Raw genomic sequence first — 17,137 nt, forward strand, 5'->3', positions numbered from 1 at the left:
ATCACTCCGGCTGACGCGTGCGCCTTGATGGAACGGGGTCCGGTCGACGCATGCGTATTTGTGGTGGTGTGGCTGCGCCTGCGCCATTCATTTTCTACACCCCCCCCCTCCCCCCACCACCCTGGCTGGGCTTGGGGGAATGAGGGGGGCGGGGCGGCTGTCTCCGAGCGGAAGTTCACAGGTGAGTGAGTGAGCGAGCGAGCTCTCCGCCCAGAGGCTATAATGTGGGAGTGAAGCCTGGAGTGGCGGTGACACTGGATCTGTCCGATCGGTAAGTGTTTTCAGCTCTTTTATCGCTCTCTAGATCCCCGGGATAATACGCGTTTCCGACAGGCGAGGGTTCCTTGCCATGGAACCCGGGGCCCCCTTTGGCTGGCGTTACCAGGGCAATGGAGGGTGTTCGCCCCCCCCCGGGGTCCCTGGAACCAGTGGCAATGCTCTGCCCTGGGCTGCTTCCATCAGGAAGTTCAGCTGTAAAAAATATATCTGTGGTCTCGCCCAATTCCTGTGCCACTGCTGCAGAGAGATCTGGTTAATAATAAAAGGAATATGAGGTGGTCAATAAAAGTATGGAAAAAAATCTGATTGTCAATCATTATTACATCCCCCAGGTCCTGCAAATCGATGGCACCTGTTACAACTTGTGACATCGTTTTGCAACTGTTTGATATAAACTTTTCCCCCATTTCTGTATCCTGCAGTCTTTTTGCAACCATGCCCTTCTCTTTTGCTTTAAGTGGGAGTACGGTATTATTCAGTTATTAAACCTTAGTGATGTTTTCCATTGGAAATTGGGCTGTCTGTTACGACCAGAATAAGATCTATTTCCTGTGGGAGTGAGTTACCAGCTTTGGGCATGTGTTTTCAGATTTAAAGTCTTTCATGTAGTGATTCTGTCATGATTGGTCCCACAGATTTACATATACTATGTAAATTTCTGTATATTTAAGTATGATTATAAGTTTAAAAGTATAGTGACAATGACTGCTTGGCTACCTGATCGATTAGCTACACTTTTATTTTGGTTTTGGCCTGTGGGTGCCCCTGGGAAGACTCCATTTCTTTCTAACCACTTGTGGCCTGTGGCAGTGTTGCTGGTCTCTTTTAGCCTGGTAACTACTGAGTTACTTTGAATATTGTGGTTTATACTGACTGTCTGCCTGGAATGAATCACAATCGATCCCAATCACACTTTTTCTTCTCCATCTCTCTCTTTTCCAACCACCACCACCCAAATCAGAAGTGTGCATCCACATGGAGAGTTTCACTCCTGAACCTGAAATTGATTCTGCATCATAGCAAAGTGGAAAACTCGTCATGACGTTGTATGAGTAGCACTATAATTATGCTGTGGCCCATTTTAATGGCACTACTGTAACGGATTGTAACTCAAACTATGATGCATCAATGAGAAAGATAAAATGTTAATATTTCTCAAGAAAGCGTTTTAATATGAAATGAGTAGGGTCGATATCCAACCATCTTGCCCTCCTCCAGCCAGCCTTGGGGCAGACTTATGTGGCACTTGGCAGTGGATTGAGTATCTCTAATCCTAGCTAGCAACAGAGAGCCGTGTATTGTTTATGGTTGGGATTATTTACAATAGTTTGAACACTATTTCCCTGTAGATTTATGGGAGCCAATTCGCTTAGTGTATAGGTTTTAAACTATGTTGGTTTCTCCCCCATAAAATCCTAATTCAACATCCTAATTCATTAGTCTTCCATAAGAATTTTGGTAATGACTGATATGAAATACCTGAGGTAAGTTGAACCAAAGTTAATTGCTCTGTTAGTTTTATTACCATTTATTGCAGATTACTTGGAGTCATGTTTCTCCAGTGAACTGTCTTGTCGGTTGCACCATTCACAAAGATCTGCTGGTGATCATACAGCTATGTGCATCTGAGCTAAGGTTTAATAGAAAACCAAACCAAAGCTTCCGAGAGATTGGCTGGTGGCCTACCGGAGCTAAGTCAGTTGCTCAAACTTTACCCAGCTTCAAAGTAAGGAATTGGAATTAGCAAGACTTCCCTACTTTAATACTGCATGCACTTTTATCAGTCTGATCCTCTAAGGGATGAGCAATTGCTTTAGCTACTCTCCTTTTTATGCACTTGGAAAAGCTCTTAATGTTTATTTTTATATCTTTGACTGTTTACTCAATCTATTTTAAAATTAGTCATAGGAATGGCAGCTGTAGGAAGTGAAGGAGAACTGGATAAGGTTTTTTTTTTATTTTTGCAGACTTATTGTTACCATTCCTAGGAAAGCTATGAGATGCTGAGAATTTAATTTTAGGACCCAACCTGGAATAGCTTGAGATCAATGATGTAACCGATAACACCCACTTTACACATATGTGCAGATTTAGGCTCCAGTTCAAAACTACTGATTTGCTTTGTTTCTTGTGGAGACTGGGGGCAGCTAGAAAGGTGCGAAATGTTTACCGACAATGGACCCATTTGGCAGATGAGGGAAAATGAATGGGTGGAGACAAAAAATTTTCATCATATTTCGCTCAAGTAGCTGGGCAAATGGGAGATCGTAAATGCTGCAGAAAGTTAGACAGAGTCTGAAGAAACATGGAGAGACCTGGACTGAGTAAACAGAATGATGGAAATTGGAGAATAATGAAAGCCTTTTTTTATCCTTTCATGAAATTAGCTGGCATTTATTGCTCTTTTAGAAGGTGGTAGTGAGCCACTGCCTTGAACTGCTGCAGTTCAAGTGGTGTAGGTATACTCGCAGCGCTGTTAGGAAGGGAATTCTTGGATTTTGACTCAATGACAGTGAAGGAACTACAATATATTTCCAAATCACAATGGTCTGTGACTTGGAGGCAAACTTGCCGGTGATGGTGTTCACTTGCACCTGCTGCCCTTATTCTTATAGGTGGTAGATGTTTGGAAGGTGCTGTCACAGAAGCCTTGGTTAGTTACTGCAATGCATCTTGTAGGTGGCATAACTGCTGCTATGATGCATTGGTGATGGATGGGATGCCAGCCAAGCTGAAAGATCAGAAATTATTACAAAAACTGCAATGGTCCCAACCAATCAAATGGAAAGGAATGAACATATACAGCAAAAACCTATTTGCAAGGGAGTGGGGCTTCTCTGCTTGGTTCCATGCGTGAGGAATGGTTGCTGTCAAGGTTCAGTGGTCCTTGCTATAAGAATTTATTCTCTTACTTATTAACAGTTACTTTAAAATAACTTGTCAGTGAAACCCTTGGTATATTTGAAAGGTTTGATGAAATGCTCTTTTACAAAGTCTATTTATTCTTCACCATATAACCACACCATGGGACCTCTGTCGTTCTTTATAATTTATCTATACATAAGCACTACACAAGCCTGCTTTTCTCTACAACCAAACGGCAATAATATAAATCCCATGGTCAGAAATCTCCAACATTTCATCAGGAAATGAATTAATTGCTTTGAAAAAATGTGTTCTCTAGTTTAAGAATCTACACTGACCTAAATTACCTTATGAATGCTTAGCCTTTTACCACCATTTTAATGGGGACATTAGCCCCATGGAAATAAAAGCGTTAACGCCTCTCTTAAGATAGCGAGGAACTTGTCTTGGAATATTATACAGTAACATTGCTCACTGTAACTTTCAGGCTATGGTTTCAGTAATGCTTTTTCCCCCAAGGTGCTTGTTGTCGATCAGTAATATATCAAGCAAATGATTGTGACACTATTGAAAGCTTTTTGGTTCAAGTATGAATCCTCAATTGATTATTTAAGAAGTCTTTCTTTTCCTATATTGTAATCCACAATATAAGCAGAATGGTGACAACCCAACACAGAGATGAAGTTGACTGTAATTTCCTGTTACTGGGTATTGTATAATTGAACCAAAAACTTAACCAGTGAATCTACCATTAGCTGTTTTTCTCTGAATAAGCATATTTTAGTAAATATGTGCTACTGCAATTCTTGATATTCATTTTAAATAAAAAGGTTGAATCTAAATTACTTTGTGAACTGCAACCATTAGAATGCAAGTTTGCTTATATAACCTGCCCAAAGTAAGTTCCTGATCATAGTTGTGGCATATGGAGAAGCATAGAGCTCACAACTAAAGCATTTATTTGAAAAAAAATCAAACATAAATATCAAGCAAGATTCAGCTGTTGAAGCTGAAACCCCGCTGGAGTACTGAATAATGAGCTCTTTTATTAGTTGCTATTGGGCAAATGTGGTGTTAGAGAAATCTGTGTCTTATTTGTAGACAGATATAGTCTGCTGAGGTGGGTTTTTTCCTGCAAGTTGATACTCTCTGGCAAACAGCCACATATGGTCATATCTGTAGTTTGCCTGTTTAGATCTCAAGGTAGTGCTTGTCTAAGCTGTATGCACCTCTGATTCTAAAGCACTCTGTTAGGTTTTTAGAAACTGGTGTCTTGAGTATATCATGAACACTTTGCTATTATTCCTGAATACTGTTTTTCCTACATCAATGTATCTGATGCCAAGACTAATTGGTCCAACCTGAGTCATAGTGCTTATCTATTATGGCCTTAAATAAATATATATAGTAATTATTGCAGCGTTTCCTTTAATTGTGAATTTATCAAAAACCATCATAAAACCATTTTACCGTCATTACGTGGAGTTGATTCATCGGTTAAGTTCTTCTGGGTCGCTAATCCACAAAGTCATTTTCACTTTTCTACTTAGACTACAAATAGTTACCCACAGAACTAAAATCTGATAAGCTCAGCTCATCACAGAATGGAAACTTGATGCCAGCTCAAAAAGGTAAAGCCTTTTGCAATGTGCCAGGTCTAAACCCTTTGTGATTGCCAGATAAAATTAAACACTGCAGTGCAATATTTTGATTAAATCATGCAGTAATTGAAAAATATATTTTTTAATTGGAGTAGCTGAACGTATTTTGGTGCTATCTTCATGTAATTACTGGTTAGCAAGCAGATATAAATTACTCCATGTTGTTCAATAGAATTTTTTCGTAATTTACATTTATAATGGAAAAACGGTGGAGCTTCGTGTGCTATTACAGGATTACAAAGAATACATTATGAAATAAGCATAGCAAATTTTATCTGAATTGAAATTGGATGTTTAAAAATCGTAAGGGTCACCCGTTTGCATAGTGGGAGTCAAGGTTAGTCACCATGGCACTTTTGTTTGCCAGTTCTGATTTTGGAACAGTAGCACCATACGAGTGTCCTTTTGCACTTTTTGTCCTTTGCTCTTGGCATTTTCCATTCCCACCCAGTTCTCCATCAGACCCCAACCAGAAGTGGAAATTACATGTCCAGCAGTTCAAAACCATCCATGAAAATTTGGATCCCCTTGTCTGAACAAGACAAAATAACACTAATGCAGTCTAAAATGAGACCCGTGTCTTTAACTGCACTTAGAAAAGCTTGCAAGAGAAATTGAAGTTATTGTTGGGACTCTACCCCAGTGGAATGTGAAGTTATTGTTGGGACTCTACCCCAGTGGAATGTGAACAGTATTTGCAGAGGCATACTGAAGAAGTAGCTGGGCAAGTTTGGTTGGTTCTAGTCATCATGCAATTGACGACCGTGCCCTGTACACGAGAAAACAACATTCTTTCTTTAAGGTGGATCTCTTGATAATTGGGCTAAAGGCACAACCACCAATGGAGGGGATGAAGAGTTGGGTGCATACGCAATAGGCAAGATTCCAAAGAATGTTGGGTGGACATGAGATGGTTATAGTGATAGGGAAGGGCAAGGCTCTGTGGGGATTTAAATGCCAGGATGAGAAACTTAAGTTTGAGGCATTGGGGCATAAGAAGTCAATGTATTGGAGTGGTATGAAAAAATCATAAATGTTCCAAGTTTCATTTCCTCCCATAAATGGAAATGGATCCAGAGAAGACTTTGCAGGAACTCGAAAAAAGCAAAACCAACCTTAATATAGTTACTGAATTAATTTCAGAAATATTTCAAAGACAACTAGACTTCACAAGCAATAGGGAATATCTTGAAGAGTAAACCTTTCTAACACAAACCTCCATCAGGTCTTGCTGCAAAATTAGGTTTTCTATTCAGCTGGAATAGGAACAATCAATTTGAATCCTGATAATTATTTTTAAATTGAAATTTAATTTCCTCTAAAAGCTTTTTGTTTGACTGACTGAGCTGGTCAATTTTAATTGGCCATTTCCACAAGTATTGTAAGTTTGCAGACTCCAAGAGTCTGTGGCATAAAAATGTCAAAAACAAATTAAACCGTTTACCTAAGTATTAGAAATGGCAGTTAGGTATCTTTGTGATCGTTTGAAAGTGAATTTCTTCTTCAAAGAATTCCGTTTGTGCTTCAAAGGAACAGAAATATATGTTTAGTTCTCCGCTAAATCTACATTAAGGTGCTTATATATGCGCACTGGAAGAAGTAGAAATAAGATGACAGAACTGGAGGTCATTGTACAACATTTATAAATGTGGTGGGAACATCTGAAACGTAGATGACCTGAGGCCATAGAATCTGTTTCAATATTCAAGGCAATCAAGTATTCAGAAAGGACAGAAAAGTTACTGACCAAAAAATCTCTAGAATAACCGGGAGGTAAAAGAAGTTGATTTAATGGAAGGGAATAAACCATAGGAAGAATTACTCTAGTTAGCTTTAATTTCTTAGCTACATGAAGTGGGAATACTTTATTCAGCATAATATAAATTAGGAAATTCAGGTGGGTAAGAGTCAGTGTTGGTAATGCATTATTACAATTCTTAACTGCTATTTCTAGGTCCAAAAGCAGCAGAGATTTCTGACACAGATTACTTTCAAAAAATGGAAATCATAGCACCCCTGGACTGTGACATGACCCCAGAGCAATCAAGTTTGACATAACCTGGGACCCAATTATACAAGAGACCAGGAGCCTGGTTTATAATTTTTTTTAAAAGGGTAAACTCAAATAGGTGAGTGCGAATTGAGATAAACTGTTTTGAGGAGGTGGTTTGCCAAAATTTCAGTAGAAAGCAAATACCACACCTTTAATAATATAATGCTTCACATGCAACGCAAGTAGATAGCCTAAGATCAACAAGCTCAAATTAAATGTGCATGATCCTAAATAGGTAACATTCAAAAGTGAAAAGGTGACCTCCACAAATCCTTCAGTGAGAAATGAGAAGGCACTCACTAAGATTAATGTAGGATTATGTAAAAACAAATTAGAAGGTTGATCAGAGGAGGAAATAAGACACTGAAAAAACACACAGCTGTAACTGCAAACAGTAAAAAAAAAATTCTCAGTATTGCAGTGAAAAGTGAAAATCCTAAAAGATGCAAATATACTTGAATCTGATAAGTAAGAGATAATAAGTATTCTGAATGACACTTTCTCAAAGCATTCACTGGAATAGTTATGAATAACATGGTCTGCCCACGGATATATATATACATATATATAGTTTAAAACGTATTTAACTCAAAATGTTGAGACTAGTAAGGAGATTTAGAGTGCTGATTGACTCAATGAACACTGGAGAAATACTGATAGACTGTAATCAGGCCAGCATGATGGCCATATTCAAAAAGAGTGCCAAAAAAGATGCAGGCATCCAAACATTTATTAGTCTTCTATTCCAAGCAAAATAATTGAATCATTTAGTGGGAGTAAATGTGATGATTATCTGTGCATTGTTGAGGGACATCTGTGCAACAACCTAGTAAATAGCAGTTCCAACCTTGTTGATTTCTTTTGAGAAAATGACAACCCAAGTTGACTGTAGTAAACCATATATGTCTTAAGAAAACTTCTGAAAAGAATTTGATCATTTTTCATGTATATCTTTAAATTTAAAGTTATGGGGATTTAGGGGAAGACTTGGTTATGGATAAGAAACTGGCTGAAAATAGTGAGAACTGATCAGTGGGCTAATGTCAGGGTGGGGTCAGAGGGGAGTACTCTGTGGGTGCCCCAGAGCTCAGTGTTGCTATCATACCACTTATACTTTACACAACAACTTAGATTAGATTCTAAAATTCAATGCAAATTTTGCAAACAGCACAAGTGAAGCATTCAATTTTATTTTTGTCATGCTAAACCAATCAGAACAGAAGAAATAGGGTGAGCAGGGAAGAGCATGTTAAGCAGTTTTATTAATCAAAAATTTGAGTATTTTTAGGCAAGGTCAAGATTACAGCAAGAAAGTTATCTTTTGCATTTGAGTAGATTTATTGGTATAATGTTAGGCTTTGCTTCAGTGTCAACTAAAGTTTAAAACCCTTTAGGATGTTTTAAATTCCCTGACTGTAGCTGCTGCTGAGTGGATTAACATGCATATCATCTTTTTAATTACAGACTTGTTATATGTGGTAAAGATTTGCATTCTGTGGCATCTAGTAATGCCAATTATTGTAAAAGTAACTTATTTGCATTGAAGCCACAATAGTTACCAAAGCAATGTCTTCTGTTTTTGCTGAATACTATAATTGCACTGAAATTACATACAATTAGCACTCTTTAGAACCATCATGCAAGATATTCTTCACAATTTTCTATTGTCAATCAATAAGCTATAAAGAAATTCTTCTGAATTTTAATTTGTTTAATCTTGTTTTTCTTTCACATAGGTTCAACTTCTGCTGCAGCTTCATGTCTGTACGCCTATATGGTTTATCCGATGGAAGTAATCCTATGAGCTCCCTTCACATATCTATTGGTGGTCTTCCTGTTATAGCTTCCATGACAAAAACAAGAGATTCACGTTTTCACCTGAAATGGAAGGCTATACTAGCAGCTGCTATAGTTCTCTTCATACTATACCTGTTATATTTTCACAAGAGTTCCTCAAATAGCCCTCATTCACGAAATGTTCACAACTGGCAGATTGATAATTTTCCAAGGGACAGATACAATGACACTTACCCTCTTTCGCCCCCACAGAAGACCCTGGAAGGCATCCGATACCGTATTGGGCTGATTGCTGACCTGGACACTAACTCAAAGAATGAAATGAACAGTGACACTTGGTTTAGTTACTTAAAGAAAGGCTACTTGATATTATCAAACAGTGGTGATAAAGTGACTCTAGAATGGGACAAAAATGAGTCCATTCTCAAAACACATTTGGCAGAAAAAGGACGTGGCATGGAATTGTCAGAACTCATAGCATTTAATGGAAAGCTTTACACTGTGGATGATAGGACAGGAGTGGTATATGATGTTGATGGTGATAAGGCAGTCCCTTGGGTAATTCTATCAGATGGAGATGGAACTGTTGAGAAAGGTACCACAGTAACTTATTCTATTTTTCGTTTGCACAAATAATTTCTGCTAGTCTTGTGGAGTATTGTAGTTAGTCAATCACTAAAAATCTCGTCGCCTTAGCATGGAGTCTTTACAAACACCTTAAGAGGTGAAGGTAGAGAGACAGGCAGAAGATTTACTGAATGTTTCTTCTTCAGAAAGAGCTTATTGCCATACTATTTGATCACTTTAAATTATTATAGTCATCACCGGTAGTCAATTCTTGGATTATTAAACACATTTTATTATTTTGTTAAACCTAAAATTGTTATTTATATGTATGATAGTGAAAGTTGCATTTTTTTGACCCTCTGAGAACTTGGGAAGGTGATCTGTCCCAATCCATTGTCATTGCCAATATAACTAGCCCTTGGGTTTAGCATTTTACCCTGAGTGCGTGGAGAGTTTTTTCTTCACACTCTGGTCGTCTCCCAAAACCACTTACCCAGCCTATTGGAATTCAATCTCTACCAAATAGGTTAATCTATACAAAATACGGTTTTCTAAGAAAATTAAAATACTGTGGAGAAAAGAGTAGTTATTCCAAACAGCTACATGGGAACTACTGTTTGAGGCACTTTGTTAAAAGCACCTTTAACAAGCTTTCCCATTGTACCTGTTTAATGATGGTACTGTGGGAGCAGTGGTAGGAACCCCAAGCACAGCAGCAATCCACAACTATCAGAGGCAAATAACATGAGTGTATCCTCAAACTCAATACCACAATGCCACTGCCGCCCTTTGCTCTGACCTTACTTTGTTCTGCTATTCCTTAAGGTTTCAAAGCTGAATGGTTGGCAGTAAAAGACGAGCACCTTTATGTGGGTGGACTTGGTAAGGAATGGACTACCACCACAGGAGAGGTAGTCAATGAAAATCCGGAGTGGGTGAAAGTTATTGGTTACAAAGGTGATGTAAATCATGAAAATTGGGTGTCTCACTACAATGCACTCCGTACGGCTGCTGGAATCAAAGCCCCAGGTAAGAAACTTTTGGAGAAGGGAAGATGTTTTGGTGTTGCATGTACATGGAGAAAACTTGTATTAATATCCCAATCACTCATGTGAATGTCCCAGTGCAGCTTTGACTGATACTGACCGTCCCAGCAGAATGTTCCTTTCCCCTGTTATTCCTTCATTTCTGTTCCCCGCCACCGTCCACCCGCCCCCTATGGTTTTACCTCGAAAGAACCTGCAAGAATTTTCTTTAGCCTCACCTGACCTATGTTAAAGCACTTTTTAACTTCCTCTAGAATTTAGTGCTTTGACTGGTGTACTTCAGAGCTCATGGGGATTTTATTGACTCAACTCACCACTTGCCTGGATGAGTGCAGCTCCAACAACACTGGAGAAACTCAATGTAATCCAGGACAAATCAGCCTGTGTGGTTGGCACCCCATCCATCACCTTAAACATTTACTCTCTCCACCTTCAACCCACAGTGGCAGCAGTGTGTACCATCTACAAGAGGCACTGTAGCAACTCGCCAAGGCTCCTTTGACACCTCCTTCCAAACGTGTGACCTCTACCACCTAGAAATACTAGGACAGCAGATGCATGCGAACACCATCACGTGCAAGTTCCCTTCCAAGCCACACACCATCCTGACTTGGAATTATATCACCGTTCCTTCACTGTCGTTGGGTCAAAATCCTGGAACTCCTTTCATAACAGCACTATGGATGTATCTACACCATATGGACTGCAACAGTTGAAGAAGTCAGCTCACCACCACCTCCTCAGATGCAATTAGGGATGAGCAGCACATCCCATGAATGAATTTTTAAAAAGCCATTGTTTTCTCTGAACCCAAGATAAGAATGTGAATTCTAGAATTTGTATCTCACTGACTCCTGATGAGATTTAAGTTTATCATTTAAAGAGCATTGATTTTGGGTGCCCTTTTCAGCCATGATCTGCACCATCAACAATAGTCCTGGATTATTAAAAATTCCTTACCTCTATGGACTTATCCTTCTTTCCTTCCTTTCCCCTGTCATTCCTTCATTTCCATTTCCCCGTTTCTACACCCCCCCCCCACCCCCCCACAATGGTTTTACCTCAACAACCTGCAAGAATTTTCTTTTGCCCACTCAACTTATGTTAAAATGTTTTTTTTAACTTCCTCTAGAATTTAATGCTAGCCTAAACAAAGACAAGCTACACAAAGTCCACTTTACTCCTGTGAAACAATCCTAGAAATCTGATGGTTTGGTGTAGATGGCTTCATTTCACAAAAACATCTTGGTTGTATCTCATCTCTTTTTTTGTAATATTGTCAGACTTAAATTTCTGTCAGGATGGTAAAGTGTTCACCGCGACCTTCAAAAGATCAAGGGCAGAATTTTACAGCCCTATTGCAGCGGAGGGGGGGGTGGGGCAGGGTCGTAAATGTGGCGACATTCAAAAATACATTGACTTCAGGACAGTAAAATTATGTCCCATAACTTTCTTCTTTAGAGCTCTGGCATACCATACTGCCAGGGCCAATGGTTTCTATCATGGCCATTTATTTAGTTTGATAATAAAATATTAGCCAAACCTATTACCTAAGCAATATGCTATCTTGTTCCCATTGTGCTAATAAAATTATGATTTTCTTAAACTATAGCCTATGCTGCAGTTTGTTTTGTCAAGAAAAAAACTTTTGTAACACTACCATTGGCATTGCTTGCCTAGATTTATTGCCACATGCACTTTGCGTGCTAACTGTCTTGGCTTTACTACTTTATACTGGAAACGTACAACTTAGTTATATTTTAATGTAAGGACCAGGAAAGCATGCCAAATACACCTAGAACTGGTTAACACAGTTAATGGAACTGGATAATCAGTTGGGAATTACACCAATCAGTTAATTGGCTAATCTGTTTGGAAATACACCAGTTATCCAGATAACCAAAAGTATTAATTTTCACTGCTTACCACTTAACTATTAAGGCCTTTAAAGTAGAGTTTAAGAGCATCCAAATATTGTTGGTGGTGGTTATTGGCTTTCAGTTGGAAAGGCACCATTTTCAATGCCTTTACTTTGTAACCTTAGTATGCCTTCATCATGGAAGGGTCTGCATAGTTTTATTTAATCTTTCAAAATTGTGTAGTTTCATACTGCCTCAGAAGGGTCATTGATACTATTATTAGCCAATTACCCGATGCTGCCTTTGTCACTAGCACTTTTTGTCTACTGCATTCAGGATTAAGTCTATCAGTTAGAATTATAATGTAATTTAGTTGTTTTTACCATGCCATTTTCAAATGTTGGCTAGCCATTCTCATTGGTTTTATTGTGCTTTTGTATATTATATATCTAAAGTCAGGAGGCCACATTTTTTTTAAAAGCTGCAGTTTATAATATGCTTATTAATGTTCTAGGTTTCTTTGATATTTTACTTACTGTCTTACGTGCAGTTTTCTTTTTGTTAAATGACTCTGCTTGGTCATTAAAATAAGTGCAATTCGGAAAGATTTTTTACAGGAAGCTTAAAAGCAAGGATTCAATGTAATTGTGTCTTCGTAATATTAATGACCTTGTCTGAAAATTAAACGTTTTCATTTCCCACCTCCACAACATAGGATACCTCATTCATGAATCTGCAGCTTGGAGTGATCGACTGCAGCGCTGGTTTTTCCTGCCACGGCGAGCAAGCAGTGAGCGCTATAATGAGAAGGATGACGAGCACAGAGGAACAAACCTCATTATTAAATGTACTCAAGATTTTAAGGAGATCTTGGTGAGCAAGATTGGAGTGATTAACCCCACTCATGGATTCTCTTCCTTTAAGTTCATTCCAGACACGGACGATCAGATCATTGTGTCGCTAAAATCTGAGGAAGATAATGGGAAAATAGCGACTTATATTATGGCATTTACTTTAGATGGACGCTTCCTTTTAGAGGAAACAAAAGTGGGGGATATAAAATATGAAGGAATAGAATTTATATAAGCCATTTCTGGTCAAAAGTGCACAGATCTGAATTAAAGTACTACTGTTTCCAAGAATATTCAGAAGGGCAGTTCTCCATGTTGGTATCATTCTTTAAAATGGTTCTTGATTGCCATTAATCTGAAGTAATGTTCTTTTGTGATACCCTCCTCCATGTTTACATGTAAGAAACTGAATACAAGGTATTGCAAGATTCATACTTCTCTTTCCTTCAAACATCAGTCTGAATATATATTTTGCTGGAATTGTCAAAAATTTACTGGCGATGTTGCCTCATGCTTACGTGGTGTAAAGTCTACAACCAATCCATTAAAAAATTGGTCTTTTTTTTTCTTTAAATGTAAATCAATACTGGTTCAGCTTGTGAAAGTGTTGACTTTGCATTTACTGAATTTGCATAGCTTAGATCTAGAAAGTATTGTAAACTGGTCATCTAACAAGGGTAAGGTTCTAAAGTAATTACCAGGGTAGAATTTAGTCAAATAATATAAAAGCAAAATACTGCAGATGCTGGAAATCTGAACTAAAAACAGAAAATGCTGGAAAAACTCAGCAGGTCTGACAGCATCTGTGGAGCGAGAAACAGAGTTAATGTTTCGAGTCTGTATGACCCTCTACAGACTCTAAACATTAACTCTGGCCAGGATTTTCCAGTCGGCGTGCAGGGTTGGGCCTGACACGCCGACGCGTAAGATGACACGCGATGACAGGCATGCGTCCCGACATCATTATGCTGTCTCGCGATGTTTCGTTCAGCGGACGCGTGACGGAGTCAGCTGTGTGCCTGCCGATAATTAAAAGGCCATTAAGGAACTAATTAATTTCAAACTTGCGCTACCCGTTCAGCCTAACGGTTGGCGGGCAGGTGAAAAGGCCAAGTGACCTTTACGTTTTTAGGAAATCTCATCCACGAGCTGGATGAGGTTTCCTAAAGCTTTAACAAATTTTATTTTAAAAACTCCTGACATAAAAACATGTCCCATCTCAGGTGACACAGTCATGAGGGGACATGTTTCATTAAATTTTTATTCCATTTAATTATTTATTTCAAAAGCGCTTCAGTCTCCCTGGGGCAGCTCCATACCTTGGAGATTGAAGCGCTCTTTCTCACGCATGCACGAAAGAGCACTGGCTCTGACACACCCTCCTCCCCCCACCTCCACAGGTAGAGCTGAGCGCTACAGCTCGCATATTACACTGGGCAGGCCTTAATTGGCCCGCCCGCCATAAAATGGCAGTGCGGAGCCGATTGCGGGCGGTGGTCGGCTCCATGACCGCCCGCTCCCGCCGAGCTTGCCTGACTGGGGAAAAATTCAGGCCTCTGTTTCGCTTTCCACAGATGCTGTCAGACCTGCTGAGTTTTTCCAGCATTTTCTGTTAGAATTTGGTCAATGTCACTGACTTTTTATAAGATATTCCAAACTCAACTGGCACAAGTGATCGTTAAGCAGCAAGTAATTATTCTGTACCATGTAAGGAACAGACAAATGTCAAATATACAGGTGTGGAGTTTTTGCTAGGTTGCACTGGGTTTTCCAGCACGATTCACCCAAAATTGGCCAAACTTTTGCCTTATTTCAAGCCTAAGTTACATGCAGTATAAATTGAGTTTCCACAATCTTTAACACTGATTTAAAGCAATCATGCTGAAAGCCATCCCTGGCCACAAGTCCTGATCAAATTAATCACAGTGGCAAGTCTCTGTTAATTGTGTCCGGTGAGGAGGTTCCTTAAAACATTTTTTTTTGGTCACAAGGGCACTAATATACACCTGTTCTTTGGCTAAGAAATTTACAAGGATGCACCAACAAAACTGGTAATTGGATCTGACTAGTTTTATCAAAGTCCTTTTCAGTGAGGGGCCGAATGGCCTACTCCTCCTATTTCTTATGATCTTATGAAAAATGGGGTTTACTTTCAGATAGTGGACTAATATATAAAAAATTTTAATGCAAGGAGAAACAATAAACAATTGCATTTTAAAATGCTGCCTAACTGTGCTGATTTGTGGAAGATTTTCCATTTGTGATTATGCAACTAAGGAGTGGAAATTTGAACCTAAATTCACTTTGGAAAACGAATGTAATTTTTAGTGCAATTGGTACCCGGATTGTGCCTAAAGGATAAACTCTACCCTCGTAGAATTTTTTTTGCCATTTATCTTTTGGGGAAATGTTAGCACCATGTGGCAGAAAGGGGCACATGAAAACTAGATTTTATCTCTTATCCTGTTGTCCAGTTGCAGGTTGCTTCAGTGCTTAAGTAGAAGTGAGGAGGAAAATGTACTAAAGACAACAAAATAAGCACATTCCATTTACTCACTGTGCCTGATTTGGAGAAAATGCAGCAAACATATCAGCCTGATAATCAGTTGTAGCGAAACCCCAGTTAACACCATGGTAGCGATTCCCTGAGCTACATTGACCCAATACAATGACATCACCCAAATATTTAAACAAATACCTCTGTCAGTTATGTATTTTGTTTATAAAACCTTCAGCAGAACTGCGAAGTTTCAACATTTCAAACTCTGGTTGTTAATGGTCATTTAAACTGGAAACTGGCAAAGGAATGTCAATTCTTTCATAACAGATTGAGGTCCAACATCCAGAAATTACATTAAGCTGTTGGAGAATATATTTTTGGCCTATTTTAAGTAATTACATCAGCTGTTCTGCAATACAGCAATTCTGTTACTTAGAAACTAGATTGAATCTTATTTCTAGTTTTGACTCAAATACATCTTTAAAGCAGTAAATCAGAAAGAAAGGCTGGTAAGTCATATTTGAGTTTATGTTCTATATATTTTAATCTGTACTTTACTTTCCCTCCATGTTTTTATTTTAGCCTTTGTGGTCTGCATAATGGTTATAGTCGAAGTTGTATCTATTCTGCTCTTTACTTGGGGGAATAAAAGGCGATGGGTTTATATCCAATCCTCTTTTGAAGGTTATTGACTGTGCTTCAGAAAGTACATTCCAGATCGTAACTTGCCACGTTAAAACAAGTTCTCATCTCCTCCTCTGTTAGTTGTACCCTGTGATTACTGGCCAGTGAAACTGTTTCTCCTTGCTCAGAAGACTGATCATTTTGAACATCTCTGTTAAAACTCCACTTAACTTTAAAAGGAAAGCAAAATACTACAGATGCTGAAAATCTGAAATTAAAATTCTAAAATTAAAATTCTCTTAATCTTCTCTGCTTTAAGGAGGGCAATTCCAGATTCTCTACTCTAGTCCTGGCATAATTCTGGTAAATATTATTATTAGAAGCCAGAACTTATCACAATGAGCACAGTAATATAATGACCATGGTCCTCGACTAGCTGCCCCGATATATGACCTACTTGCAATTTCAAGATACAAAATGGATGGAGGTTAAACGATATGTGATTCGCCCATTTATAACAAATGGCTGGCAGCCCTTACACTGATTACTGAAATCTGCTCACAAAGCATCCCAGAAAATATTCTCCTGGACCAGCAAAAAAAATTCAAGAGGCTGTTGGCTTGTCCAAAGCCTCTCCCTCCCCTCCCAGGCTCTGACTTGTTAACTAGCCTGGCTTGTGTGCTGACCCATTCACCACCGTCCCAGAACCTGTGGGGCATGTACAGCTGGCCACTGCAGACTGCAAATGATGCCTTTGCCTCGAAATGGCTTGGGCCTCCCACTGGCAAGAAGGTGTGAGCAGTAGGCATTCTCCACTGATAGTTAAGGTTGCCCTTGTGTTTCTGTGAAATATCCTTTAGATAGCAAATATTACCTGTATCAAATCAGTTTATAAAATGTAAAATTTTGCAGTGTAGGCAGTCCACAATTCTACACAATCTCCGCTATTGACAAATGACAACAACAACTTATCTATATAATTCCTTTAAAGTAATGAAATGTCCCAAGGCATTTCACAGGAGCATTATAAAACAA

At 38.8% G+C, this 17,137-nt stretch overlaps 1 protein-coding gene across 3 annotated transcripts; it reads left to right on the top strand.

Moving 5' to 3' along the window:
- Nucleotides 1-106: 106 nt before the first annotated feature.
- LOC144699839 (soluble calcium-activated nucleotidase 1-like) lies at nucleotides 107-13,552 on the top strand. 3 transcript variants are annotated; one of them, XM_078571136.1, is made up of 6 exons: nucleotides 107-271; nucleotides 3,797-3,852; nucleotides 4,695-4,775; nucleotides 8,595-9,250; nucleotides 10,048-10,251; nucleotides 12,843-13,552. In XM_078571136.1, the coding sequence occupies exons 4-6, from the start codon at nucleotides 8,617-8,619 to the stop codon at nucleotides 13,211-13,213; spliced, it is 1,209 nt and encodes a 402-aa protein (XP_078427262.1). In that variant the 5' UTR covers nucleotides 107-271; nucleotides 3,797-3,852; nucleotides 4,695-4,775; nucleotides 8,595-8,616; the 3' UTR covers nucleotides 13,214-13,552. The 3 variants fall into 3 exon arrangements, with proteins under 3 accessions (XP_078427262.1, XP_078427263.1, XP_078427264.1); XM_078571137.1 differs by lacking the exon at nucleotides 3,797-3,852 and having other exon boundaries at nucleotides 107-262; XM_078571138.1 differs by lacking the exons at nucleotides 107-271; nucleotides 4,695-4,775 and having other exon boundaries at nucleotides 3,791-3,852.
- The last annotated feature ends 3,585 nt before the right edge of the window (nucleotides 13,553-17,137 follow it).

This window comes from Cetorhinus maximus, chromosome 24, assembly GCF_964194155.1.
Source record: "Cetorhinus maximus chromosome 24, sCetMax3.hap1.1, whole genome shotgun sequence".
NCBI classification, from domain to species: domain Eukaryota; kingdom Metazoa; phylum Chordata; class Chondrichthyes; order Lamniformes; family Cetorhinidae; genus Cetorhinus; species Cetorhinus maximus.